The sequence below is a fragment of the Anoplopoma fimbria genome, chromosome 24 (genome assembly GCF_027596085.1).
Source record: "Anoplopoma fimbria isolate UVic2021 breed Golden Eagle Sablefish chromosome 24, Afim_UVic_2022, whole genome shotgun sequence".
NCBI classification, from domain to species: Eukaryota; Metazoa; Chordata; class Actinopteri; order Perciformes; family Anoplopomatidae; genus Anoplopoma; species Anoplopoma fimbria.
This window is the reverse complement of record NC_072472.1, coordinates 19,375,243-19,402,807: the sequence shown is the minus strand read 5'-3', so window position 1 is coordinate 19,402,807 and position 27,565 is coordinate 19,375,243. Positions and strand designations below refer to the sequence as shown.

Below are 27,565 nucleotides of genomic sequence, written 5' to 3'. Positions count from 1 at the left end.
GTGTAAAGTCTCAGCACTGGTGAAACTGTTTTGGTAGAGTAGAATTATTGTTTTTTTCCATTGTGATGTTTGATTGTAAATAAACTAACTGTACTTGGTATCACATGTTATTCCTAACTGCCCAGTTTTTCAAAGATATATTTTGAGATATTACCTCATTGTGTTTGCTTTTCCTGAATTAACAATGTTTGCTGTCCTGTGAATTTTTCTTTGTAATAAAAATATTTCAGAACTTGTGAAAAAAGAGGCTTTACTTTCCGTTCAGGTTTTGGTTAAACGAAACAACTCTTTATGTATTTGTTTCAGAAATGCAAGTGAATTCAACTGCTAAAGTCAAGTACAACAGCGCCGTCTACAGGTAAAAAACGCACTAATACTTTAAACATGCTTTTTAAAACAACAGTTATCTATTACTATATAGCACCCTCATTAAATACTGGAATACTGCCTTCAACTCAGTCTTGTTCTGCTAAAGATACCTGCAGTACTCATGTTAGACTTCACTGAGTAATTTGACCAGCGCTCTCATTTCTGCATCGCAGGCTTTGACAGCCTCTTGAGCGTTTCTCAGCTCCGAGGGCAGACCGGGTCTGACGGACACACACATCAGGACATCTCTACTGCGGTCATAGTTTCCCACACAGCGATGAACTTGACCACGGATGAGACGGGGCAGTTCCTGTTCCTGTTGGACAAGAGGGACAATTGAAGATGAAATCAAATTCCAGTGCTAATTTATGTTTTGCCAATACTTTAAATACAAATCTCATTATAAATGCCAGTGTGTGGTCTACAACCAATATAAGGGGATGATGCTCTTGCTTGGCACCGGTGTGTGTGTGTGTGTGTGTGTGTGTGTGTGTGTGTGTGTGTGTGTGTGTGTGTGTGTGTGTGTGTGTGTGTGTGTGTGTGTGTGTGTGTGTGTGTGTGTGTGTGTGTGTGTGTGTGTGTGTGTGCCTCAGCCTTACCTAACTGGAACCTCTCACCACAGGTAACTAAACACACCAAATTGGATAAAATAATTTATGGCAGATCTATTTTGCTAATCTTCCTACACCTTAAAAGTCCCATTCCCTCACTGCTAAGATGATATAATAATGAAACCTGAATTGCGTTTCAAATCGCAAACTAATTTTAGTACATACTACAGCTGCTTGCATACTGAAAAATGTTGAGTTTGAGAATATGTTAAAGCCTCTAAAATCAAACAAAGGTTAATGGTGACAGTAAAATATTCATACAAACTTATACCAAACATGGATAACACTTAATCACTGTTCGTGAAAAGCCATTATTTATATGACTGAAGCTGAGGAGAGTCAGGGCAAGTTCATGTGAGCAAATGGACATTGACACATTCCAAGCTTATTTCCCAACTCACATTTTCATAGAAGACACACGACACAACTTCCTTCCCGTCTCTCATGAGGAAGTTCTTAGCTCCGTGGCGACCCAGTGTGACCGCAGAGTCTAGAGTAGCTGAGGTAAGAGCACAATCTGTCTGTTGAATTGTGTTTACAATACTCAACAGTACACATCAGAGACAACAGCAACTCCTAATCAACGTACCAAATATCTCAAATAGGTACGGGACTTTGTCTTTAAACTGGCTCCAGTGTCTCATGCCATCAATAACTGAAGTCAGGATCCTCAGTGAGTTCTCAATGGCTGGCTTCAGTGGAAATCTGTCCTGCTTAGCATAAACAAAAATGATGCACCCATCAAAAGAATATCATGAGTGAGTAATGGCACATTTTATAATCTTTGTATATTATTATCATACATATTTTTCACAACTTTTTCTACCTGAGTTTGAATTTGTTGTGCAGTCTGAGGTTGATTTGTGCTCCTGTTTCCCTCAAAGGCGGATCTCTGCGGCCCAAAGCTGTTAGTAAACTTCCAGGAGTTCTTTTGTGGCTGCGCTGCAGAAGCAGAGGGCCTGGTGGGTGGTGGGACAGGAGCAGGCAGGGGTCTGGGCTGCTGAGAATACTGATGTGTGGGATTCCGCGGTCCGTAAGATGACTGCTGACCCGTCTGAGAGAACCCAGTATTCGGAATTGGCTTAATTTGTGCACTCTCACTGATGTGGGGGGCTTGATATCTTTGTCCTGAGTTAACACGAGGGCTAAAATCCTGTTGTCTCATTGGGTTGATGGGCGGTCCCATTGTAGAGCTGAAAATGAAAATACATTAACTTATTTTCACATATTGGGATTGAAATTTTTTAAACCCAGCACACATCAAACACCAGCCACATTACACTTTTGAAATTGCAACATATTCATTTATTTGGTCTACACCCTCTCCTGTCATGAGCATATCATCTTTCCAACTGTTTCTATGGTGTCTGGAAGGTTAACAACCCTTTTTTTTATTATGAGAGTATAAATAAAACCATCATACTAAAGGTCAGAGAGTCTACATAACATACCTTGTGCCTCCAGCTTTGTATGGATGGGCTATGGGTCTAAAGGTTCTCATTGCAGGGGCAGGTCCAGGAGCAGGTCTGTTGCCGCCATACTGCTTGGGCGGAGTAGATTGTGGGATGCCCTGCCTGTTCCACTGGTGGCTTTGTGGAGCACCAGAGGACGGACCTGAGGCCGGGTAACATCCATAGGTACCTGAGGAAAGGTACATTTTCAGAGTAAAATCTTATAGCAGCCTCTTTTGTCTGTAGCTGTGCGTTCTTATTGACGTTTTACGTTTGACCTATGCTTTATGTTACATGATCTCAATGATGTGATTCAGCAGGGGATGTTGATTTAGATGTTAATTTTGTCAGATATGATTTAACATTCAAGGACAACATTCTCATTACTGGATTATGTATATAGCGTTAGTTTATATTTTTCTTTGGGTGTACTGCCACCTAGTGACTAAAATACAGTAGAAGCTTAAATAGCCTAACTGAACGCTTCACCTGATGTGCTGTGAGATGCAGGTGAGCTGGTGTCTGCTATGTATTCACTGTGGGAGAAGAACTCATTCTCAGAGGGAGCAGATGTCAAAGGAACTCTGTTTCTTTTCTTCTGGTTGAAGAGCGGCACAGACAGGCAGCCTGGTGGACACAGCAGGGAAAACATATCTGAACATATCAGACTGCCAGTACATCAGGCCGCACAGAAAACAATATTCCACATTTTAGGATAGTTGAAATATCGTCCAAAAAAATAATTTACCACCATAAACTTCAATTGTATATACAAATACACTCTAGAACAAGCAGAATCCACTTCCTATTGTGTTACACCACAAATCAATCCTCACTGAGTCTGGTAACGTATTAATATGAGGGAACTATATATATTAGTGTGGGGATTGTGAAATACATCTCTTTTACAAACCTGCTGTTGGCCTGGGTGGCTGGTTTTCCTGTCTTCTCATCGTGGTGCTGGGAATCCAATTAGCGGGTGGTATTACCTAATGACACAAAGAAATGCACCAAATACAAGTTAAATGGAAAATACCCTAAAACTGACGTCCTGGTTATTGTTGGTCACCGATGTTGATGCCTTGTTCGTTTAACAACAACTGCACTTAACAGGAATTTAGCTGGTTTTGCGTAATGTTAGCAAACTAGCTAAAAAAGCTAATTTAGCGTTTTATCTGTTTGTGACGGCTCATCTAGCTAACCAAGGTAACTTTACAGCTGTCGTGTAAAGTACAGCAACCACTTGTGACCGCTTTTGCTTTTTCAAGCCCACATTGTTTCTATGAACATTTAAAAAAACTACTATCTAATTTTGGTTGGTAAAAAACTAACAAATGTTACAAACTTATTGACACTATTGCGACGAAATATATCGTTTTCCGTTCAGCACCTTGGAAAGCGACACGCGCCAAAACACTGGTGACCGACGTTGCCTTCACGTTCCCCTAGAAAGCTCGGAGATCCTCATGAAAGCTCAGAGGGGATTCAAATGCTTTTGGTCAAAAATACTGACAACAATACTTTTTGTGACTTCCAGCGCTTGTTTGTGTTGCATTTTCAGAATAAAGGAAATAATACATAATTAGGCACATGCCACATATTGTATGCATCACCTGCATCATTTGACGTTTATCCCCAAAACTCATACCCTCCTAACTATTTACCACTTTATTTAAATGAATAATTGAAAATAATACAAAAAATCAGGTTTGCAATTTGTATACTGTAATGAGTTAGTATTAAGCCAGTATGTAAAATCAAAAACGTATTCCTTATATCAAATAAGGATATTATATCCAACATAACTAAAGGACCTGAATCATGATTTTCAATACAATGAGGCTTCAATAGACTACAATAGCTTACTTTGACTAAGCAGATGGGCATTCAGGTCTTAGGTCTATTCTTCCTCTTGCTTGCATGGAGTAATTTATTCCTAACAACACACAGACAACTAGTTGTATTACCCTAGCTGTCAATAATAAAAAAAATCTGAAATTATACAGCATCTCTTTGAAGAATGTTTGTAAAAAATAAAAGGAAAATAGGTCACTTCAGGGGATTTGTCCAAGGATGCTGAGTTTCACTTTGCGTATGGAATAATATTATAAAGATCACACTAGTTGAGGCATTACAATACACATATGATAATGAAAGATAGCTTGAATGAACTTGACATGCAAAACAAATGGAGAAAGTAGAATACGAGACAGGAACAAGTAGGGCTTCTGTTTGAGTTTTCAGTCCTAGTTCCAGACACAAGTGTCAGTCTCTCTCCCTCATCCATAGGATCGTCACAGTGGAAGGCAAAATTCCTGTCAACTGTGGAGCTCACTTGACTCCTTATGGTGGTGGTGAGTTCATGGGATGAACTACAGTAGATATAGATGGGGACATCTTGTTGAGAGTGTATAAGGAAAGACACACCCACCTTCTCTGCCCTTCCTTTTGCACAGAGCCTGAGGCTAATCTCAGCCTCAGCATGTTTGTGTGACATCCTTGCTGAGTGTCTGAAAGCCAATCTTTGATCTTGACACACAGCTTCTCTCTGTCTTGTGTTTCCTCGTTCGGTGAATCCATGGCAACAGCAGCATGAATGGACTATTCAGGATGGCCTCCACAACATCCTTTTCCTCTGACATATTATGAATCATGAAACAAGTGGGGTAGATGATTGGACTATTTTCCAGGTGAGTGACAAATCACCATTTCAGCTGCTCCTTAAATCCACTGAATCTTTTTCATTTCTGCTCAGGAGTCCAAAACAAGTTATTAAGTTACTGAGTCACGATTGCTGTAGCACCACTTATGTTCTAAAGTAAAAAAAATAAAAAATAAAACTGATCCTTATGTGGGTGGTTAATACAATGTCTGCTAAAAGGAGAGTGTGCTTTGACAAAACAGCTATTCTGATGAGGAACACTCTATAGTTACAATGACTTTGGAGGTAGATCTGTTGCAGGGAGATATGGAATATAATATTTTGTCATATAATAATGCAATATAGTATAAGATTTTTTTTAATGACGACACCATATGATGACATCATATATATGTCATCATATATATATGTCGTCATTAAAAACCTTACAAGTTATCTTAAAAGCCCATGCACTTTACCAGCTATAGGTTTTACTGATGATTGTATTAAGATAGTATTTTGTGTACGTACTACAAACTTTTAAATTAAGAACAATTCTTTAAACACTTAATGGTTGACCTGATTATTGTATTTTTTTAGCATTTTTGCAAGCATTTTGAATTTCCGCAACTCTGTACAGACTGGAGAGAGAGGAACACATGGACATATCTTGTGTAACATTAGCATTTCCTTGTTTCATTCCGTCACCTTCTGGAAGTTTCCATTAGAGGGCTATATATCGTCCCTCCGAATAGCCTGTGAGACGTAAAACGAAACGCTGTTTGCGGATTTCTCACATACCAAACTGGCAACCTGCACGCTGTTCAGGGGGAGGCGCTAGTCCGCAGTAGTTTCTGGAAGGAACCTCATGCTTGCACCATGGAGAAAGTGAGTGCCATGCAACTATCTTCATAATCATTGAGCAACCTATGTTTCCTTGATACATTGACGATTTCCTTTAAGTATGAGTTGTCTTCACCGTAATAATGTGGGCTGTAGTTTAGTAAACCCCCTCTTTACTCTGCAACTTCACTGTTGGCTAATAGCGCACAGCTAGCTAGCTTGTTAGCTTATCGTCAATCCGGTAGTAATGTGTTGGAGCTGTTTGGACAATGTTGTCTGGTTGGGGTTGAGACTGTGGTCCAGCACCGTGTGTTTTAGATAACTCAGACCTACAATGGGCTTAAACGGATTCCAAATCGTGCAAACTTGTCCCACGTGAGGTTAATTGTGTGTGTGCGCCAGTGCACGGCGTGAGGCTAACGTATGGTCGCACACGTCAAGGTTAGCTAACACACACCGTTAAGCTAGCGCGCACGACTTAACATTCACCACAGCTACCCCATCACTGGAAACATCGCCGGAAGGTTTGCCTGGGAATGTAGCCCTTGTCTGTGGGTCGATGTGACAAAGCACGTCGCTAACCTCTCGCAATTCACCGGCAAGATACTCCCTAGTGAGCTAGCTTAACTAACCGTGTTAACTGCGTTACAGGTAACCTCCACCAGCTCACAGCATGACGCTACCATTAATACAGTGACGGACACATTGAAGCTGTAATTAAGCTAGTTAGTAAACGGCTGAGTAAAAATGTTGTGCCACAGGACCAGCAGCTAAACTGCGACAGTCCGTCAGTAGCACATGCTGCGGGAGTATTTTTGGATCGGCTTCAGCGTTGTTCTCCGTCTCCTGCGCTCAGAGCGGAGGATCGTTCTAGATGCACACGGCCCCGCTGTCATGGCTACAGCCGCATTCTGTCGTCAACTGCCGCGTCTTCTTGACAGTTTTGTAACTGGGCAGTTCATGTATTTTTTGGTGATTCATTCATTTTGAGCAATTACCTGTGTGTAAAAAATAAAATAATAAAAAAATATATATATATTTCTACTATCAAGCCTGGTTGAGCTGACAAGGCATCATTATTTATTTGGCAAAACATTACAGTGAATTAGGTGCATGAGTAGCTTACAGGTCAAAAGAGGTCAGTAGGATATTTTGACCGCCCACAATCTCTCCAGCTCTATTTGCATGGGCAGCGTACTCATCAAATCTATAGAGTACAATGCTTACAGGTTCCATTTTCCTTTTTGACAGTATATTTTCCTGACGCAAAAGTGACAGTATCGGAAAGAAAGCACCACAATCCATAATAATTAGACCTCACTTGGATAAACATTATTCTCCATCCCTTGAGTTGTTCTGAGAGCAATTACTTATTCTGTAAATAGTTTTGAGTACAGCCATGGTTTTCAAAGTGCGAAGTTGCTTACATGGCTTTGGATAATACTAATTAAGACTAATTTAACAAATTTCATCATTTATCTGAGTTGCAAATGTTTGAAATATACAAAAAAATATATTTTTTACCCTTTAAAAAAACTAGTTGAGTACTTGCTTAATATTTACTGAAAATCCTAGCTCACAATGTCACAGGGGATTTAAATGTTGCTAATGTCTACCTTTATGTTTGCAGATGTTGTAAGGTGATTGGGTTAGGTTTGGTGGCTCTGGAGGGAACGTCATGCCATGATATGGGATGGAGTCTCTTCTTAGATTGGTGCTCCTTTTGGCTCAGTGTGTAAATTATTCTGTCACATTTTGAGATGTAGTGTGATAACATGTCAAACTGCAACAGGCAACCAACAAGAGGTGCTGGAAAACAATCTGTATACTGATGCACACAGACGGTGTTTATTTTCTGGAACTGACTTTTATAAGTTGTGGGTAATTGGTGGATTCCCCCCTTCTTCCTTCAGGCTACAACCTAACCACCAGGTCATGTTATTTTCAGGCTAAACGAATAGATTGCACCAGGAGGACATTTACATAAAAAAATAAATAAATTAAGACATATTATTTTGCTGCATCACTGCGCCACCTTTCTGACATGAACAGCTGAGTGGTTGTCAATTTCTTTTTTCAGTTCTGCCAGTGGCAGCTGCCACAAGATGTGTTATTTGTATCCATATAGAGTAGTATGTGCCTTTGTGTATGAGTGATAAAAAAAAATTAGATCAGGAGAGCTACAGTATTGTGAATGTGTCTCTTAACGGTTAATTATTTGAATGTTCCTCTCTCTCACAGGTTTCAGCATTGAAAGACCAGGGAAACAAGGCGCTGAGCGCAGGAAATATTGATGAGGCTGTACGTTGCTACACCGAAGCCGTGGCTCTTGACCCTTCAAACCATGTCCTGTTCAGTAACCGCTCTGCTGCCTATGCCAAGAAAGGCAACTACGAGAATGCTCTCCAGGATGCCTGTCAGACCATCAAGATCAAGCCTGACTGGGGCAAGGTGAGATGTCGTTTGTTCTGCCATTATTCTGTTGACAAGATATGTAGGAATTAAAATTGAGAATTCAATTCACAACGTTTCTATTTTGATCAACCAGGGCTACTCCCGCAAAGCTGCAGCATTGGAATTTCTTGGCCGATTGGAGGACGCTAAAGGAACTTACCAAGAGGGAATCCGGCAAGAGCCTAGTAATCAGCAGCTTAAGGAGGGTTTGCAGAACATTGAGGCCCGGCTTGCAGGTAAAAAAACCTTTTTATCCTACAGAAAAAGTAGCATATGAAGTGGAAATTGTATGAGTCACTTGTCCCACCTACGTGTGTAGAGGATTTAGAAATGGCTGCTGACAGGACAACTGAAGTAAACTCACATTGTAAGTGCTCAAGTTTAAAAAGGGAGAGTAGGCAGTCCACTTGGGTTTTGAGTGTTGTGATTCATTCAGACAAGGGACAGTTAGTGGGGGTTGCAGAGCAGACAAAGCTCTGCTGAATTTAATCCTAGATCAGCACAAGATGTTTTAACATCCTGAGTGTTTCTGTGTGACCATATAAATTACACTAATGTAATTGATTTTTCTTTTTTTCTTTTGCTTTACCAGAGAAATCAATGATGAACCCGTTCGCCATGCCCAACTTGTATCAGAAGCTGGAGAATGATTCTCGGACCCGTGAGCTACTGTCAGATTCCAGCTACAGAGAACTGCTGGAGCAGCTCAGGAACAAACCGTCGGATCTTGGCACGTAAGTGCATTTTCAAAAAACATTCTTTGATTTAAGAATTGCAAATTATGTGTTGAGGCAGACAATGAAATGGATGGTTACTTTGGGCAGCATTGCACAAAAAGTCTGGAAAAGAATTGAGAAATGTTGTTGCTAAGTGACAGTACAACGTTCCATAGTATTTTTAAGCCCCCTGTCATTCCATATACTTTTTTGAATTTGTGAAAGATAATCTTTTGTGGTTTGTCTCGGTAATCTTTAGCCCTCATGCGTTGGAGCATAAATAAATCATAATCTCAAGTTAATTTAGAAAACATACACTGTACTGTGGTATTAGAAGTACATTCGTTTGCCTGACTGTTCTGTAGGAAGCTGCAGGATCCCAGAGTGATGACCACTCTCTCTGTGCTGCTCGGATTGAACCTCTCTGAGATGGAAGAAGAAGAGGAGCCCACTCCCCCTCCTCCCCCCAAACCCAAAGAGACTCAGCCGCCTCCACCTAAAGAGGAAAACCTCCCAGAAAACAAGAAAATGGTAAAAAAAAAAAAGAAAGAGATGAACTGATTCATCATACTTAACACTTGTAATGAGTTTTAAGCCATTTTGGGTCTGCTCATGAAACTTTATTCAGAGTTTTTTTTATTTTTTTTAACCCTTTTGTTTCCTTTTTTACAGGCATTGAAAGAAAAGGAACTTGGGAATACTGCATATAAGAATAAGGACTTTGAAGCTGCGCTGAAACACTACGAAGAAGCAGTCAAACATGACCCCACCAACATGACCTATATATCTAATCAAGCAGGTACATATTCTCAGACAGAAAGCAAATGCCAGCCTCACACATTTGAGCATTGTTGACCCATAGAGTGCATAAAACAAACCGATAACTCAGATGGCTCCAATGGCTCAGAAAATATAGAATGCACCAAAATATTGACCCAACAGTTGTACTACCAGTTCAGCTCAGTTCAACCAGAATTAAAAACTGACATGATTATAACCTTTAGCTAAGACTTTAAGTGTTAAACCTGTCCTAATTTTTGTTATCCCTTCAGCTGTGTACTTTGAGATGGGAGATTTTGAGAAGTGCCGAGAGCTGTGTGATAAGGCCATTGATGTTGGCAGAGAGAACAGGGAAGACTACAGACAAATCGCAAAGTAAGTTCTGCCAGAAGTATGTCTGTTTCTTTCTTTTTTTTTTTTCTTTCTGTCATTTTTGTCTTTTACTGGATTGAATCTACCCACACTCTGCTGCTCAACCAAGAGGGTGGACTGGTGGTTTGTGGATCTTGTATGACTCATATAGTTACTAATTTAATAATTTACTTTCTAATCTGGATGGAAAACGATTTGCAGCTAACCAGCATATGACCAGAGACATTGTATTATACAAGAACCATTAGGGGGCAGTGTTGCTCTATTACTTCCCCCTCCCAACTGGCCAAAGACAACATGGTAATGTTGAAGTAGGACATGAGTTATCTGTCTGTTCAACTTGGGAATTCTGTTCAAGTACACAAAGGTGGTTGTGACTGGTTCTTATTTGTTTCATAAGAATTTTTATTCTTTTTCCTTAAAGAGGAGCTCCCCTGTTATTATTCTTTATACTGTAGATGAGAAAACAAGAATATCAGATCACTGCATTCTGATGTAATAACATGTTTATCTTCTTTCTCCTTCTCCTCTTTGTATAGGGCCTTGGCTAGGATTGGAAACTCGTACTTCAAGCAGGAGAAATACAAAGAAGCGGTTCAGTATTTGAACAAGAGTTTGTCGGAGCATCGTATTCCCGAAGTCCTGAAGAAGTGTCAACAGGTGCAGTGCAAGCTGATTTCTCACTGAATGAAGCTTTTAGATTCTAACTGAGATTATTAGACGGAATTAATTTATCTAAACTATTTGTTTTAAGTGGTTAAAGAAAAGCTATACTAGACTTCCAGGTGGACAGGGACTGAAACATTCATAAGTGTACACCTGATACCTATACCTTGAAATATTTATTTGCTCCACAGGCAGAGAAGATATTGAAGGAGCAGGAGAAAATAGCCTACATCAACCCAAACTTAGCCCTGGAAGAGAAAAGCAAGGGCAATGATGCCTTCCAGAAAGGTGTGTGTAGTAGTTGTATTGCGTCTGTTGTGATCATCCTCATTTGTTTCCTCTTTCAAGACCTTGAATTAAGATGAACTCCCCTTTTTCGTCCCACAGGAGACTACCCCATAGCCATGAAACATTACTCAGAGGCCATCAAGAGAAACCCCAAGGATGCCAAGCTCTTCAGTAACAGAGCTGCCTGCTACACAAAGCTGTTGGAGTTTCAACTTGCCCTGAAGGTACAGTGCATTTTTACAAGCATCTCCGTCAGTCACTTAATGAGATTCTAACCTGACAAAAAAAAATGATATTTTGATAATCTTTTTTTATTTGTCAGGATTGTGAAGAGTGCATCCGACTTGAGCCCTCCTTTAGTAAGTATCAAACGTTGTGGCTACTACCCTTTGTTTCACATTTACTATAAGAAATGTAGTAAAGTGGGGATTTATACTCTTAGAATTTAGATTCAAGTCCCTCTGATTTTACACCTAATTTATAACAAATCTGTCCACAGTAAAAGGCTACACACGTAAGGCAGCAGCCTTGGAGGCCATGAAAGACTATACAAAAGCTATGGACGTGTACCAGAAGGCTCTGGAGCTCGACTCTTCCTCAAAGGTATTTTACAAGGCCTTGAGCCCTTTGGTTTTTGTCAAACAATTTTGGAATAATATGGAAATATACTTGTGTTGATCAAGTGGTGTAAAACTAATGTGAATTGATTTTACTTTATGAAGGTATAATAATTAGTTAACTGTCGATTGCTGTTATGAAGAGTGAATGTAGAGAGGGACCACCATTAGTAAGAACAAAGACATGAATCAGACGAATAAATATGTTTTCCATTGCGGCTATGTTCTAAAGCACAAATAAATACATTGCCACCTCCTGACAATCCTGCAGAAAAGTGCTGGATTTTGAATGAATGCAGCCCAAGGCACCCCTCATCTTGTGGTGGTCTGTCTGCTCTCTGTCAAAAAAAATTAATCTGAATAAATGCTGAGCGCCAAAATTTATAAAACACCGTATGACATTTTGAAACAGTCTGTGATGATGGAATATTAAGTCTAATACATGGTTTCTGGTTAATGATAAATTGACTTTTCTTCCCCCCCCCATCACTTGCCCTTTCCACATTCAGGAAGCCACAGAAGGCATTCAGCGCTGTATGATCAGTCAGACCACCACGAGGACAGACACTCCTGAGGAAGTGAAGCAAAGGGCCATGTCTGATCCTGAGGTGCAGCAGATTATGAGTGACCCAGCTATGCGCATGATCCTCGAGCAAATGCAGAAGGACCCTCAGGCGCTTAGCGAGTAAGTTTACTAACTTTTTAGTGTCACTTTCTGTTTCTCCGCATGAACAATCTAATGTTTTTCTTTTCCTGTTTGATCCTCAGCCACTTAAAGAATCCAGTCATTGCCCAGAAGATTCAGAAACTTATTGATATCGGACTGATAGCCATTCGTTGATGAGAACCAAGAGACTTCAAGAAAACAGTGGAAAAACCCTCCAAATATTACATCCTCCTTTCTTGCCTTCAAATTCAAAATGATATTGTCGTTAGTCTCCCTGAGACTTTGTGTGTATGTTATGTTTTTTTTTAAGTCAGTTTCACAACTCTTTCATTGTATTTAAAAAAAAAAAAAAGAGGAAAAAAAAAAAAAAGCATCTTGTACGTCATCTGGAAAACTTCAGGACTCCAGAAAACGACTTGATTCATGTGTACAGATGCTCAAATCCATCTAATAATAAACAGCACAATTCAGTGCACAAATGCGTGCAGTGTTTAAAGGGGAAATCCACCCTGAAGCAGATCACATATTCCTATTGGTTTAAGGAAATAATACAAAATAATTTCTACACTCAAAATAAAGATTGTAATGTAGATCACAAATTTAAATTGTCAACATTGGTCATTGTTCTAACTCTTTTGGTCTTCTTTTAGGCTTGACTTAACATGGTGCTTGGTGCTGAATCTATCTGCTGGCTGCTCAGATGCAGGTCCTCACTCTTGTAAGCATGTTGGGTATCATTTTTGTACTTAAACAAAATATTTGAACTTATTTTTTTAGCTTTGCTGTGTTTGGATAATAGTATTTGTGTTCAGTTAATATCGGGAAAGCAATGAGCTGGTTGTCTATTGTGCTGGCTAGAGGATGGATTTAAACAAATCGTAACTAGGACTGGAAGAACGCTACTCAATGCCATTAAGAGTTAGGGGATATTTATCATAAGTGGTTTAAGATTGACCATAAACATTACATTAAACAATTTCATACAGTTATTAAGGCAGCAAAGTTATTGTTTTGCAATATACTATACTACTAATATAAAATAAACTTTGAGGCATAGCTCCTCTGCCAGTTGAGGTATGTGTAAGACACAAGAATACTGTGGAGTTGTCACTTTTCAGTCAGAAAAAGCCTGAGGAGTTGACTTGATTCAACAGTCCTCCCAAGTGTTATAATCTGGCGATCAATTTAAAAAAATATATATTTTATTTATTTAAATCCAAGTAGATGCTTTTGACTGTCCTCAAATATTAGTTTCTTAAACATGAAAGTAGAGGGTTTCTCTTCAAAATGTGGCAACTTGCCTGGCTTGAATATTTCTATATCATGGGATTAATGGCATTTTAAGGGTGGATTTTTTTTCCTTTGTAAACTAACAGCTATTGGTTGAGTTATAGGGGTCACAATCTTTAATATGTGTCGACTTGTCTCAGTACTGAAGCCCTGCTGCTACCTGTCGCTACTTTCTTTTGTTTATTTCGCCCAGCAAGGAAGTTCCCCCTCTCAGCGACAGACTGCTCAGCTTGTTTCCAGAGAGGAAATACACATGATAGGTGTTAATATTGCTATGACACATGGCTTCAGATACCTCAAAGTCAGCACATTGTCATAGTATCTCTGTGCTATGGTTTCCAAGAGGGATTAAAATGTGTTTAACATGATCTGTGACACCTTCTCACATTACCACAGCAGAATAGCTATCATGATTTCTTTATAACTATTGGCAAACTTTACCGTCAAAATGGGGGTGTTTTTAATTAAAAGTCCCATTTTAATCAACCACATGCAGCAGTGGGACACTCAAGATGTGAAATAAACTGTCCCAAGAAGTGTAATGTACCAATGAAAATCAATTGTACAGTGAAATATACGGTATATGAATGTATTTTAATGGTCAGTTATGGCTTCCCCCCCCCTCCCCCTATGAGACCAACAATGTTGACAGTGACTCAATGCAGTAGTAGACCTACATTTCTAGTAAGGTCTTAGGCAATGTGATTTTAACACCTTACATTAAATGCCAATAAAAAGTAAAGTGAGGGATTCTTAATACAAAAAATTGACTAAATCATTACGCTTGTCAACTTCTCCATACAATACTGTTGATAGATGTGGTGTTTTTATATATTGGCAAATGTCCCTTGTCTCAGAGCCTGCAGGCATGTCAAAGGTGAATGAATGCCTTGTGTAACAAAACTGAGACGCATTACTAGTGCAAGACAAACTGTAATAAAGTGTCCATACACAGGCACATACACATACAATTTTACAACCTTAAAGGGTGCTGAGGACTGGGGCCTTGACCATGTATGTGTTGCCCTACCCACAGTTTTTAATGTTTGAATTATTTAGTTTTATATGATTAAGACATTTGTACAATTCGCCTACATCTATTATTTGTCTACAATGTATTATCATGGAAAAACAAATCACTAACTCAATATTGGAACAGGATCTAATGAATCTTAGCAGCTCTCTTGAGTTGTCGAGCTGCTTGGCTCCGCCCACACTGACTGTTCACGTGACTGACCGTCGCCCAGGTTGTGTCGAAAGCATCCTGGTGTTAGCAGTTAGCTTACCGCTGACAAATACAATCATAAATATTTGTATGTAATAGGCGAATATTAACGTGGCTCTAGTGAGGACAAAGAAGATAAGGAACTACCCAAACTTGCTTTTTTCCCCCAACACGGTTGGATAGCTGATATCTGAAGAGGCCAGTCAACACTGCTAACCAAATATTAGCGTTAGCTTACGTCCAAACTTTGACGGGCACCAGCAACAATTCGTTAGCCAGATGCTAGTTTGCCAATGTTTCTACTACCACTCCAGCTAGCCGGGCAGTGTACATTGTTATTGTAGCAATGATGCTAACTAACTAGCGTGGCGGGTATTTACGCCACCGTGTAATGAGGCGTTATTCTGATCTCTCCTTTACGCTATTACTAAGTAACGTTAGCTAGCTAACTTCTGAGTAATGACAACTGTGAAGCAGCCTATGCTAACGTTAGCCACGTAAACTTCAGTGTAACTCAGATGCACACACTTGATCAAACTCATCAACGTAACTGAGTATCTTTCTCCTCGCTAACGTTAAACGTAAAACAAACAGCAGCTAGAAAACAGCTGTAATCTGAACAGCTCCAGCCTGTGTTTTCTGATAGATATCTGCCCATCACATGAGATAAATGATGCGAAACAGCAGGATGTCAAACGCGTGGGGATTAACGTCAGGGCAGCGGTATTGTGTCGGAAACACAGCTGTCCGCTCGTCTCGGTAATCCTTGTGTTCCTCACGATGCAGACACAATAGATGTGTGTCGTTGTAAACGTGTAGTGTGAGGTCAACGTCTCGTGTATACAGAAACATCGGACGACCAAGTTCACTTTTAATAGTCTGCATATACTATATTCGTTTTGACTTGAAATGATGCCCGGGGACGCATCTGATAGTAGTGATGACTCCGATGCAAAAACAAATGAAACGGCCTGTACCGTCAAGCATCAAATCACCAATGGTAAGTCCAGGACACTGTTTGTGACCGAGCACGTTGTTTACACAGCGTAACCAGAAACCCCTGCTCACTGTCATTTACTCTGTAATTCAATTAAGCTTCAGTGAAACGTATATTTGTTTGACAAGGCTGAAGCTGTTTCAGAGAGTTGTTTCAACTCTATAGGGTTAAGAAACACACGCACACACACACACACACACACACACACACACACACACACACACACACACACACACACACACACACACAGTGTTTGTGTGTATTTGTTAATTTGAAAGAAAATGTAGACAGAAAATGTTAGTGGCAGATCTGGCTAAACCATAATCAAATGGTGTCACTGGATACTTTTCATCAGCTGTCAGAGGAATAATGTATTTCTCTACTAACTGTGTAGATATTGCGAGGAACTTTTTAACTAGAAAAGAGAACTAGAGAGCAGTGCAGCAGGCAACATTCGCTTAAGTTGTAATACTGTAGCTGCTCAATAGGGAATATTCAAAACACTGACTTGGATAATTGAACACATATTTATATTAGATGTATTTATTTCACGGTTAATAAATGTGTATAAAGCTCTAAAAGTATTATTCATTCTTTGACATTATATTTTTTGCCAAATGCTGATAGTCAAGCACCCAATTCATGCGTTGGGCTGAATTGATTTGCTTACAATTTAATTGTGCCATCTCTTTAAAGTTAAAATTAGCATATTTTAAGAGATGCCAATGCTTTCTTGAAATGTGTCCTTCTATCCTTTTAAAAAAAAAAAAAAAAAAATACTGAATACCGTGTGTCTTAATTATGTTATTTTCTTTCTGCTACTAGCTAACCTCACAGGTCACATTGAGAGGGTCGGTATGGAGAACTTTGAGCTGCTCAAAGTCTTGGGCACTGGAGGTGAGAGTCTACGTCAAGCATGAAATATAGGACATATAAATGCAGTTGTTGTCAAACCTAAAGAAAAACTTGAGTAAGATGTCAGTATTTTCCTGACATGGTTAAATATCTTAATGGCAAAGTGTTTATAATTGATTTTCATAGACTGTAAAGAGAAAATATACTTGAGAACTAAAATGTTGCCGTAAAACATTTTTTACCCTCATATCCTGATTTGGGAGTTTCAAATCATCATGAGTAGTATCTGACTTTTCTCAAGGTAGACCATATTCTGTAGATGTCTTTGTTACTAGATCTTATCCATAATGAATTCTTCTCAGAGCTCTGAGAGGCTGTTTCTATCAACAAAACAACACCTGATCAAATTTGGTGTGCAGGAATATTTTTGCAAATCTTCCAGTTCAGTTTTAACTTGTGTACTAGAAGAAATTTGAATGATTGGATGACATTTTTGTTTGTGTTTGTCTAGCTTATGGGAAAGTGTTTTTGGTCAGAAAGAATACCGGTCACGATGTGGGCCAGCTATATGCTATGAAGGTGAGAGACTATTTATTACCAAGGTTTTACACACTATTTTGTGGGGTGTTTTTTTTTTCTCGTAAATTTATTACTTTGCAATTTCCCCAAATTGTGTTTTTTGTAAATTTGCCACTTAAATCTCAGAGTATATCCAAGTCTTTTTCTCATAAATTTGGAACTTTAATCTTGAAATTGTTTTTCTTTCTCTGAATATTATCCCCTTGCCCAGCTCTGTAGTTATTATTTTTTATATACCTACAGTGACCCAAATACTCAGTCATACAAAACATTTCCTTGGATACAAATTTAAATCACTAGGATATGTTTAAAATTTAAGACAGAAAAACCTTTTAGATTTTATATAAATGATTCACTGATTTTATTCAAAATGTATTTAGAATACTTGCCCAGCACATGGTGAGATATTTTGATTACTACCCTAGGTGTTAAAGAAAGCAGCTATTGTTCAAAAGGCGAAGACAACAGAGCATACTCGCACTGAGAGGCAGGTGCTGGAGCACATCCGCCAGTCTCCCTTCCTGGTCACGCTCCACTATGCCTTTCAGACGCAGAGCAAACTGCATCTCATCCTGGGTGAGTGATGGCATGCTGCAACCAAATATGGAATTTTCCTTCCTCAGTTTTGAATTGCTGAATAGATGTTCTCTTTATGTTTCTCTCTATTACTGTTTGTCTGTTTACTTTGTTGGCATTTTGTGCATAATGTGTGTTTGCATAATTGTTGTATTATGTCTATTCAAGCTCCCTGTGTATTTGCCTGTGTGTGAGTACAGACTACGTGAGCGGCGGGGAGATGTTCACTCATTTGTACCAGCGGGATCACTTCCCTGAGGAGGCGGTGCGGATTTATATCGGGGAAACAATCCTAGCTCTGGAGCACCTGCACAAGGTGGGTGTTGATCCTTCCAGCTCTATAACTTAAAGCTACATTAACACTTTAACAAGCACTTGCTTGGGTTAGGTAATGCTATGATTACTGAAAATAAACAGTAGATAATATGTTATCTTTGATCTTCTGTGAAACTGCAGGCCATTTCTGTTCACACGTTATTGCACGTACCATGAATACAGCTGCTAAGTTCTTACTGTGTGTTTTGTTCAGCTTGGGATTGTGTACAGAGACATCAAATTGGAAAACATTCTCCTAGACAGTGAAGGCCATGTGGTATTGACAGATTTCGGGCTAAGCAAGGAGTTTCTGGAAGAAGAGGTATGTAAGCACGATACCAAAATCTCAACATGTGGACAGTGATACGTGGAAAATGAGATGGTAATGCTTTATCTTACCTTTGCCCTCATTACAGAAGGGAAGGACCTACTCTTTCTGTGGCACCATTGAATACATGGCCCCTGAAATCATTAGGGGGAAATCTGGGCATGGCAAGGTAAATAAATGACAGTAAGGTAGCAAGTACAGGTGGTCAGTGTTTATATCATTTTGATCATGTTAAAGATTTTAAGTGCTGACAAGTAAGGACCTGTAAAGTAACCGTTCCATTAAAATCCATTGTGTCTTGAACATTTAGCTGTAGATATTTAAACAGCAGTTACGGACTAAATGCTGTTACGACTTTGGAGAACTGTTGTGCCTATGCAAGGGACAAAATAAATGTACACGCCATGTACCATACATTAAATCAAAGATAACATTGACTTTTGTCGTTATGGAAGGCAATCAGTTTCATAACAGACAACCCAGGTGAATAACTACACAGTGGTCGCCCTATCTGCTCAAACTTTGTCCTCTAACCTTTATGTGACGTTTTTCTCCTTCAGTCGGTAGACTGGTGGAGCCTTGGGATCCTGATGTTTGAGCTTCTGACGGGTGCATCTCCTTTCACCTTGGAGGGCGAGAGGAACTCCCAGAGTGAGGTGTCAAAGTGAGTGCCGCTAACTATCTCCATAAAATACGGTATTCAAACTATCAACCTGCCTTATTCACAGGTCATTGCATTTATCTCAGACATCGTGTTGGAGGTACCTTCTCTCATTAATCTATCTAGCACAAATCGAATTGCATTATTATACATGTGGTTATCCTTACCACAGTGAACATCTGCTCTAGGATTTAGTTATACATTACCTTATTAGGGTGCTATGGCAACAAAATGGGCATTATTTTTTTTCCTTGATCATCTTTTCCACCCCTCTTCCATCAGACGTATTTTGCGCTGTGATCCACCATTCCCCTCTATGATTGGACCCACTGCCCAGGACCTGCTGAGGAAGTTGTTAGTGAAAGATCCCCACCGGAGGCTGGGATCTGGACCACGAGGGTCTGAAGACATCAAAGCACATAAATTCTTCAAGGTCCTCAACTATCTATTATTCTTATATTTGTTTTTCCCTGTCACCTCTTCTCATTCATCCATAACTCTCTCTGTCTGCCTTTTTGTTTCCTAACAGGGACTGAACTGGGCTGACCTAGCACAGAAGAAAGTGCCAAGTCCTTTCAAGCCGGAGCTGAAGAGTGAACTTGACACTGGGAACTTTGCTGAGGAATTCACAGGGATGGATCCTGTGTACTCTCCGGCGAGCACACCGCCAAGCACTGACCGCCTGTTCCAGGTTAGTCTGGCTGTCTCGACCTTGAGCCTTATTAAAACTGGATTTACAAAATATAATACCTACAGTGGGTACGGAAAGTATTCAGACCCCTTTAAATTTTTCACCCTTTGTTTCATTGCAGCCATTTGCTAAAATCGAAAAAGTTCATTTTTTTCCGCATTAATGTACACTCAGCAACCCATCTTGACAGAAAAAAACAGAAATGTAGAATTTTTTGCAAATTTATTAAAAAAGAAAAACTGAAATATCACATGGTCATAAGTATTCAGACCCTTTGCTCAGTATTGAGTAGAAGCACCCTTTTGAGCTAGTACAGCCATGAGTCTTCTTGGGAATGATGCAACAAGTTTCTCACACCTGGATTTGGGGATCCTCTGCCATTCTTCCTTGCAGATCCTCTCCAGTTCTGTCAGGTTGGATGGTGAACGTTGGTGGACAGCCATTTTCAGGTCTCTCCAGAGATGCTCAATTGGGTTTAGGTCAGGGCTCTGGCTGGGCCAGTTAAGAATGGTCACAGACTTGTTCCGAAGCCACTCCTTTGTTATTTTAGCTGTGTGCTTCGGGTCATTGTCTTGTTGGAAGGTGAACCTTCGGCCCAGTCTGAGGTCCTGAGCACTCTGGAGGAGGTTTTCTTCCAGGATATCTCTGTACTTGGCCGCATTCATCTTTCCTTCAATTGCAACCAGTCGTCCTGTCCCTGCAGCTGAAAAACACCCCCATAGCATGATGCTGCCACCACCATGTTTCACTGTTGGGATTGTATTGGGCAGGTGATGAGCAGTGCCTGGTTTTCTCCACACATACCGCTTAGAATTAACGCCAAAAAGTTCAATCTTGGTCTCATCAGACCAGAGAATCTTATTTCTCATAGTTTGGGAGTCCTCCATGTGTTTTTTGGCAAACTCTATGCAGGCTTTCATATGTCTTGCACTGAGGAGAGGCTTCCGTCGGGCCACTCTGCCATAAAGCCCCGACTGGTGGAGGGCTGCAGTGATAGTTGACTTTGTGGAACTTTCTCCCATCTCCCTACTGCATCTCTGGAGCTCAGCCACAGTGATCTTTGGGTTCTTCTTTACCTCTCTCACCAAGGCTCTTCTCCCACGATTGCTCAGTTTGGCTGGACGGCCAGGTCTAGGAAGAGTTCTGGTCATCCCATACTTCTTCCATTTAAGGATTATGGAGGCCACCGTGCTCTTAGGAACCTTGAGTGCTGCAGAAATTCTTTTGTAACCTTGGCCAGATCTGTGCCTTGCCACAATTCTGTCTCTGAGCTCCTTGGGCAGTTCCTTCGACCTCATGATTCTCATTTGTTCTGACATGCACTGTGAGCTGTAAGGTCTTATATAGACAGGTGTGTGCCTTTCCTAATCAAGTCCAATCAGTTTAATTAAACACAGCTGGACTCCAATGAAGGAGTAGAACCATCTCAAGGAGGATCAGAAGAAATGGACAGCATGTGAGTTAAATATGAGTGTCACAGCAAAGGGTCTGAATACTTATGACCATGTGATATTTCAGTTTTTCTTTTTTAATAAATTTGCAAAAATTTCTACATTTCTGTTTTTTTCTGTCAAGATGGGTTGCTGAGTGTATATTAATGCGAAAAAAATGAACTTTTTCGATTTTAGCAAATGGCTGCAATGAAACAAAGAGTGAAAAATTTAAAGGGGTCTGAATACTTTCCGTACCCACTGTATAACTGCTATCTGAAAAAAATTCTGACACAGTAAGTGCTCGCCTCATAATAAATCAGATAGCGGTAAAAGATGTCTTAATGCCTATTCTGATAATACAGTTGTGTGTTTGGGGGAGGCCCATGCTTTTTTAAATCATGTGTTATTTTATGTAGCCTCCTCTCTTTCTATCAAAGCAGATTGTTCAAAGTGTACTACCTTGTCATACACCTAATATTACTTCTCTTTCATTTTAGGGTTACTCCTTTGTTGCTCCCTCCATCCTCTTCAACAAGAACGCGGTCATGGGAGACTTTGTTCAATCCCATATCGGTGCTGATCGTCCAGCTTCAGCCTCTGTCCAACGCAGTGCAATATTAGAGGTACGGAGCTGAAACCAGAGAATCTTGTCTTATAAAGCCATTTTGGGTCAAAGTGATTTGGGCATTAGTGTTTTTTATTTTCAAATCCAGCGTGTTTTAGTGGAAGCCCTTCTGTAATCTATAGCTATGTAAAATAGCATCTAAAAAAGGCTCTGCAGTGTTTTTTTAATTAGGACAGACAGGAAGGAAGGGAGGAAGAGAAACTTGTTGTTTTAGCCTAGTTTATTAGCTTACCTTATTTCACAGCATGTTATGTCGTATTTAACCTTGGGCTAGGCAATATTGAAGGAATATAACAATTTTAAGGAGACACTTTCCTGATAGGCTTTTACAGTGGTAAACTATCTGATAAGGATTGGTAAATCCCAGGTCCGTTGTCTAGTCGATATTTATCACACTAGACTTCGCAATGTAAACTACTGCACTGTTTTCAGCCAGAAATCATAGAAATCTGACTTTTTGGGGGTTATTTAACCCCAGAAATCTTAATCATAGCTTGTTATTTAAAGAAAGTATGATTGCATTGATAGATGATAAAAGGTAGATGTTGATATGCTGACTAGCATGATATAATTTCAGTGTAAATGCAAATTGCATCTCCATATGAATCTATACATTTTCCTCTACAGCAAACTCTACTCAGGTACTAAATATAGACTTCAGGTTGTATCACATATTGGTCAATGCACACCAAAGTCAGGTCCTTTTAACTCTGCTGGAAGCCATGTCCTAATGCACAAGGGGGAAAAAAAGATACACAGCACATCTCTTTTACCAACTCAATGTGACTCATACCAGCCCTTCTTTATTCAGGAATCCCAGTTTTTTCAGCACTATGAGTTGTGTCTTCATGGGCCACCCCTGGGTGAGGGCAGCTTCTCTGTGTGCAGAAAATGCCGACACAAGCAAAGTGGCCACGAGTATGCCGTCAAGATCGTCAGCCGCAGGTGAGAAGTGATGCTGCAATATCTGCGTGTCATTTTACTTTGCATATTTAATTGGGGAATCCAAAATCGGAAAAGATATATGTCATTATGAACAAGCTTTGTTTTGTTTTTCATTGTGTTGGGTTCATAAATGAATAACAAAAAGATGAATTGTTTTTTCATTTTCTGATTTTGGATTCCCCATTGAATATGAAAAGAATGAATGATGCACAGACCCTGCTACACCATCTTAGTGATAGCTTTGAGTTTGTGTGCCTTACAGTATCACTGTACCGTCTGATAGTACAAGTCACAGAATGTCCTCGTAAACATGTGTACACTGTGTTCTCCGTGTTAGAATGGAGGCCAACACCCAGAGGGAGGTTGCTGCTTTGAGGCAATGTGAGACTCACCCAAACATCGTCAAGCTGCATGAGGTCTACACTGATCAGGTACAGGCGAGGACACACACATAGGATGACATGTGCAATAACAAATAGTGAATTTACTGTAGGTACTTTCAAGTATGGACAGTTAAGCAATGTGCAACAACAAAACCACTGTTCCAACTCTTCTTTTTTGTCCTCCGTTAGTACCACACATATTTAGTGATGGAGCTTCTGCGAGGTGGGGAGTTGCTTGAAAGGATCAAGAGGAAGAAACTCTTTGGGGAGGCGGAGGCCAGTCAGCTGTTACAGAGCCTGGTCTCGGCTGTCAGCTTCATGCACGAGGCCGGAGTCGTGCATAGAGACCTCAAACCAGAGGTGAGCTGGGCCCTGATGACTTGATTTATTCCATAAAATATATGTAATATATATGTCTCTCATTACAAAAAACAAGTAAAGTGATGACTCTAATGACACAATAGCACCGCGCTGTGTTTTGTGCACACAAATATATGTATGATTCTTTTCATGTGAAAATATCACTCCAAACTCATTGCATCTATAATTCCAAACCAATCATATTGAAATTAAAAATACATGAACATTTTTCCAGAAAGGTTAGATGTTAGAAAGAAAGCCATGGGGTGTTGAATTTTTGTCCCAGAGTGATGTGGCGAGAGAGAGAGAATTAGTGGGAACAGAGTGAAGTTTTAATTGTCCCACTGTGAACTGCATGTGCTCCGTTTTTCCCCAGAGGATGTCTTGCATAAACTGGCTTAATACGGAGTTATAACCAACCTGTTTGATGTGTGTGGGCATGTTAGTTTTTTCTTTTTTTTGCAGCATCATTTTGCACATGATTTAATGGAGGTAATCACAGTGGACAACAGTGCATAATGCCTCTGCTGCGGCGCGGCACTTTTCAAAATGAAGGCTGCAGATTTATCACCCGCATATCCTCCCGTCTTCAGATGGCTGTTGGATTTAATTAACGGAAGAAGTATAGAGCAGCTGTGACTGACAGATAGTGGTTCGAATCGCCCATTAACTTTTAGTAACGCTCGAGTGTTTTACTGAGACGGCTGTCGTAATCGCATAAACTTTTATTTTTGATGCCAATCTGAAGGCATTAACTGGTTGGAGAGTGTTTTAATTAAAACTGTTTATCTACATTATTCCATAATTCCTGCAAATTTCTTCTCAAGTATTGAGCTCGAGCTTGTGGACAGAATCACCAAATGATGATTCATGGTCAGATGAGCAATTTGGAAATGGCTGGTGTCCTCCGGCATGTAATCTAATTTTCACCAAGATATCAACTAATTTTGAGGCGCTTTTTTTTAATGAAACTCCCCATCTGCTTGCCCTCTACTCCTACCTTTGCACCACATGTGCTGCACTGCGCACAAAAATGGGATTAACATAGGTAAAGCATACATTGAGGTCAGGAATATATCAACTTACAATATTTTTAGTAGTATTACTATAATTTACTCAAAGTATATAGCAGTCTTTGCTCTGTCAATAAATAAGAGTGTGAAAAGTAAAGAAAAATAAGAGCAGATGATCATGGACATTTTCTTTCCCTTGCAGAATGTGCTGTTTGCAGATGAGGCGGAGGAATCCATGCTGAAAGTAATAGATTTTGGATTTGCCCGCCTGTGCCCCGCAGGCAGCGCCCCCCTCCAGACTCCCTGCTTCACGCTGCAGTACGCTGCACCTGAACTTTTTGAGAGTGCAGGATACGACAAAGCCTGCGACCTTTGGAGTCTCGGGGTCATCCTGGTAATTTAACCTGAAATTGCTGATTCGGTTCAAATCAGTAAAGGCTAACTGAAGTACTAATGACTGTATGTATGTGTGTGTGTGTGTGTGTGTGTGTGTGTGTGTGTGTGTGTGTGTGTGTGTGTGTGTGTGTGTGTGTGTGTGTGTGTGTGTGTGTGTGTGTGTGTGTGTGTGTGTGTCATCAGTACACCATGCTGTCAGGCCAGGTGCCATTTCAGAGTGAGCAGCGGGGGATGACCTCATCATACGCTGCTGACATCATGCAAAAGATTAAAGAGGGCGATTTCTCATTGGAGGGGGAGGCCTGGAAGGGCGTATCAGAGGATGCCAAAGAGCTTGTTAAAGGTATATGATATAGTACGTTTTTAAGTGACACCTTTGCGGTTTGCCTTAGGGCCACATTACATAACTAACATAGAATGTGCCTTGGAGTTTCTGCCTGCCCTGTATGATGTGGGAATGTTTAGAGAGTTCCCGATGTTGGGTGCACTCATCAGCATTCAGAGAAATGTAAAATCAGCTTATTTTGTCTGCTTCCCATATGTCTTGTTCTCTTGTCGTTGTGTTTTTTTTGTTTTGTTACTGTTTTAACCCTTTCCTCTGTGATTTAAGGCCTACTGACAGTGGACCCAGAGACGCGTCTCAAACTCTCTGACCTGAAAGAGAACAGCTGGCTGCAGGGTGCAGCATCCATGTCCACCACTCCTTTGTGCACTCCAGATGTGCTTGAGTCTAGTGGGCCTACTGTCCGCACCTATGTCAATGCCACGTACAAGGTAAGTAGCATTGTGTACAGAATTTGGCAAAGTTTTTAAAATAGATGATTGCGTGAACTCAATGTTTTTCATCCCCCCCCCCCCGCCAGGCTTTCAACCTTGGTAAGAGAGAGGGCTTCTTTCTGAAAAGTGTCGACAACGCTCCCCTGGCAAAACGCAGAAAACTGAAGATGACAAGCACAGGCGTCGAGACCCGATGGAGTTCATCCTCTTCCTCTTCCTCCTCCTCCACTTCCTCCTCTGCCTCTGCCTCTGCCACAACATCCAAAATGCAGCCAAAGCAATCTGTGACCCCAAAGCAAACTGTGACCCCAAAGCAGAGCTAGCCCTAAATAACAGCAGAGAGAACAGAAGGAAAATGAAGAGGTATGTGCTTATACGGGCAACACAGTGTCCTCCATTGGTGATGGGGTCACCCAGCTCCAAAAAAAAAAAAAAAAAAAAAAAAAAAAAAAACTGACAAACAAAGTTTTCAATCCATCTTTAAACAGCTTTGTTCATCATGCCATATTCTCCCCAAACCAGACTGTATTTTTCTTGAATGGATGGAGGAGAAGATGGTAGAAGTCTAGTCTGGCATCTTTAAGATGTACAGAAATCTGTGGCCTTGAGAAAAATATTTTAATCCAGTATTCGCTGACCATAATATGGTGGTATTTCACACTAAAAGTTAAAAAATGAGACATTTACCTGTTTTCACTGTGGGTAAGAAGCAGTGCCTGGCTATATAGGGACAAAGGGAAAAAGGAGCCATAAATGAGCAGAAGCCATATATATATATATATATAATATATATATATATATATATATATATATATTTAGCAACGCAGAGTAAGAAACGTTGTGAATACACACAGATTTGCACATAGCAAATGAATAGTCCTTCCAGGAACTACAGGCTTATTGTATCTAGTTATTTTGAACTTTGCCACACGCATAATGATTCGGCATAGGTTTGGCCGCGAGTGCTGTGCCACACGAAAGCACTTATCTTTTTTGCTGTTGCACTAGTTGGAGAGAACATAAATGGTCAAAAAGAAGGCAGACTGCTGGAAGGAATTAGCTCAGAGGGAAATGCTTCTGATATGTATGACCTTTCAGATTGCAAATCGTCTCTATTGGATGCAGATTTAACTGTCAGTCCTATCGGCACTGACTTTGCAAAGCAGTTGCACCTCCAATACACTACCAACTCTACAGATCCTGTTTCGCACACGTCTCGATCAATGGCTCTGATAAAGTTCAGAGTTACATTTGAGGTGGTCGCAGTACTAACACAGTACACCAACAGTATCTCCTGTAGACGCAGATGAAGACACAGAAGCAGTTATGAAATAGAGTGTGGTTTTCTCGTCATACTTGCTGTAAATTACTTGCATTATTGTGCCGCTCCGACCATTTCTAGCATGCTAATCCTTTGTGAAGATGAACTGTAAGAATTGTTTTTATATTTTGGTATCTCAAGCGTACTAAGGAAATCTTTTTATGCTACCAAGTGCACAAGAGTGTTTGCACGTACATTGGTGCGAAATGGTTTTACGTGTGCATCACAGTTGGCTTGTGAATTTTCAAAGGGTATTAAAGTTTTTTTTTTGTTGCCCTATCATACCAGCGCCATATGTGGCTCTCACAAATACAATCTGA

At 40.2% G+C, this 27,565-nt stretch overlaps 3 protein-coding genes across 6 annotated transcripts; 2 read left to right on the top strand and 1 right to left on the bottom strand.

Annotated features, from left to right (window-relative positions):
• Positions 1-426: 426 nt before the first annotated feature.
• On the bottom strand, positions 427-6,773 carry LOC129113529 (spermatogenesis-associated protein 22). 4 transcript variants are annotated; one of them, XM_054625879.1, is made up of 8 exons: positions 6,548-6,773; positions 3,345-3,420; positions 2,921-3,058; positions 2,432-2,621; positions 1,807-2,173; positions 1,570-1,690; positions 1,382-1,479; positions 427-685 (listed from the first exon to the last, which is right to left on the bottom strand). In XM_054625879.1, the coding sequence occupies exons 1-8, from the start codon at positions 6,599-6,601 to the stop codon at positions 494-496; spliced, it is 1,236 nt and encodes a 411-aa protein (XP_054481854.1). In that variant the 5' UTR covers positions 6,602-6,773; the 3' UTR covers positions 427-493. The 4 variants fall into 4 exon arrangements, with proteins under 4 accessions (XP_054481854.1, XP_054481857.1, XP_054481853.1 ...); XM_054625882.1 differs by lacking the exon at positions 6,548-6,773 and adding an exon at positions 5,781-5,852; XM_054625878.1 differs by lacking the exon at positions 6,548-6,773 and adding an exon at positions 4,863-5,113.
• On the top strand, positions 5,858-13,074 carry stip1 (stress-induced phosphoprotein 1). Its single transcript, XM_054625877.1, has 14 exons — positions 5,858-5,960; positions 8,157-8,366; positions 8,464-8,605; positions 8,962-9,103; positions 9,451-9,616; positions 9,758-9,884; positions 10,138-10,240; positions 10,777-10,897; positions 11,095-11,191; positions 11,291-11,415; positions 11,514-11,550; positions 11,691-11,794; positions 12,318-12,493; positions 12,577-13,074. Exons 1-14 carry the CDS (start codon positions 5,952-5,954, stop codon positions 12,647-12,649), a joined length of 1,632 nt encoding a protein of 543 aa, XP_054481852.1. The 5' UTR covers positions 5,858-5,951; the 3' UTR covers positions 12,650-13,074.
• A 1,924-nt stretch (positions 13,075-14,998) lies between these two features.
• Positions 14,999-26,685, top strand: rps6ka4 (ribosomal protein S6 kinase, polypeptide 4). The gene is made up of 18 exons (XM_054625573.1): positions 14,999-15,990; positions 16,813-16,884; positions 17,354-17,421; positions 17,847-17,997; positions 18,198-18,313; positions 18,527-18,634; positions 18,729-18,809; positions 19,201-19,304; positions 19,584-19,734; positions 19,831-19,992; positions 21,923-22,048; positions 22,862-22,995; positions 23,333-23,426; positions 23,568-23,738; positions 24,954-25,145; positions 25,331-25,490; positions 25,758-25,921; positions 26,011-26,685. The coding sequence occupies exons 1-18, from the start codon at positions 15,900-15,902 to the stop codon at positions 26,245-26,247; spliced, it is 2,382 nt and encodes a 793-aa protein (XP_054481548.1). The 5' UTR covers positions 14,999-15,899; the 3' UTR covers positions 26,248-26,685.
• The last annotated feature ends 880 nt before the right edge of the window (positions 26,686-27,565 follow it).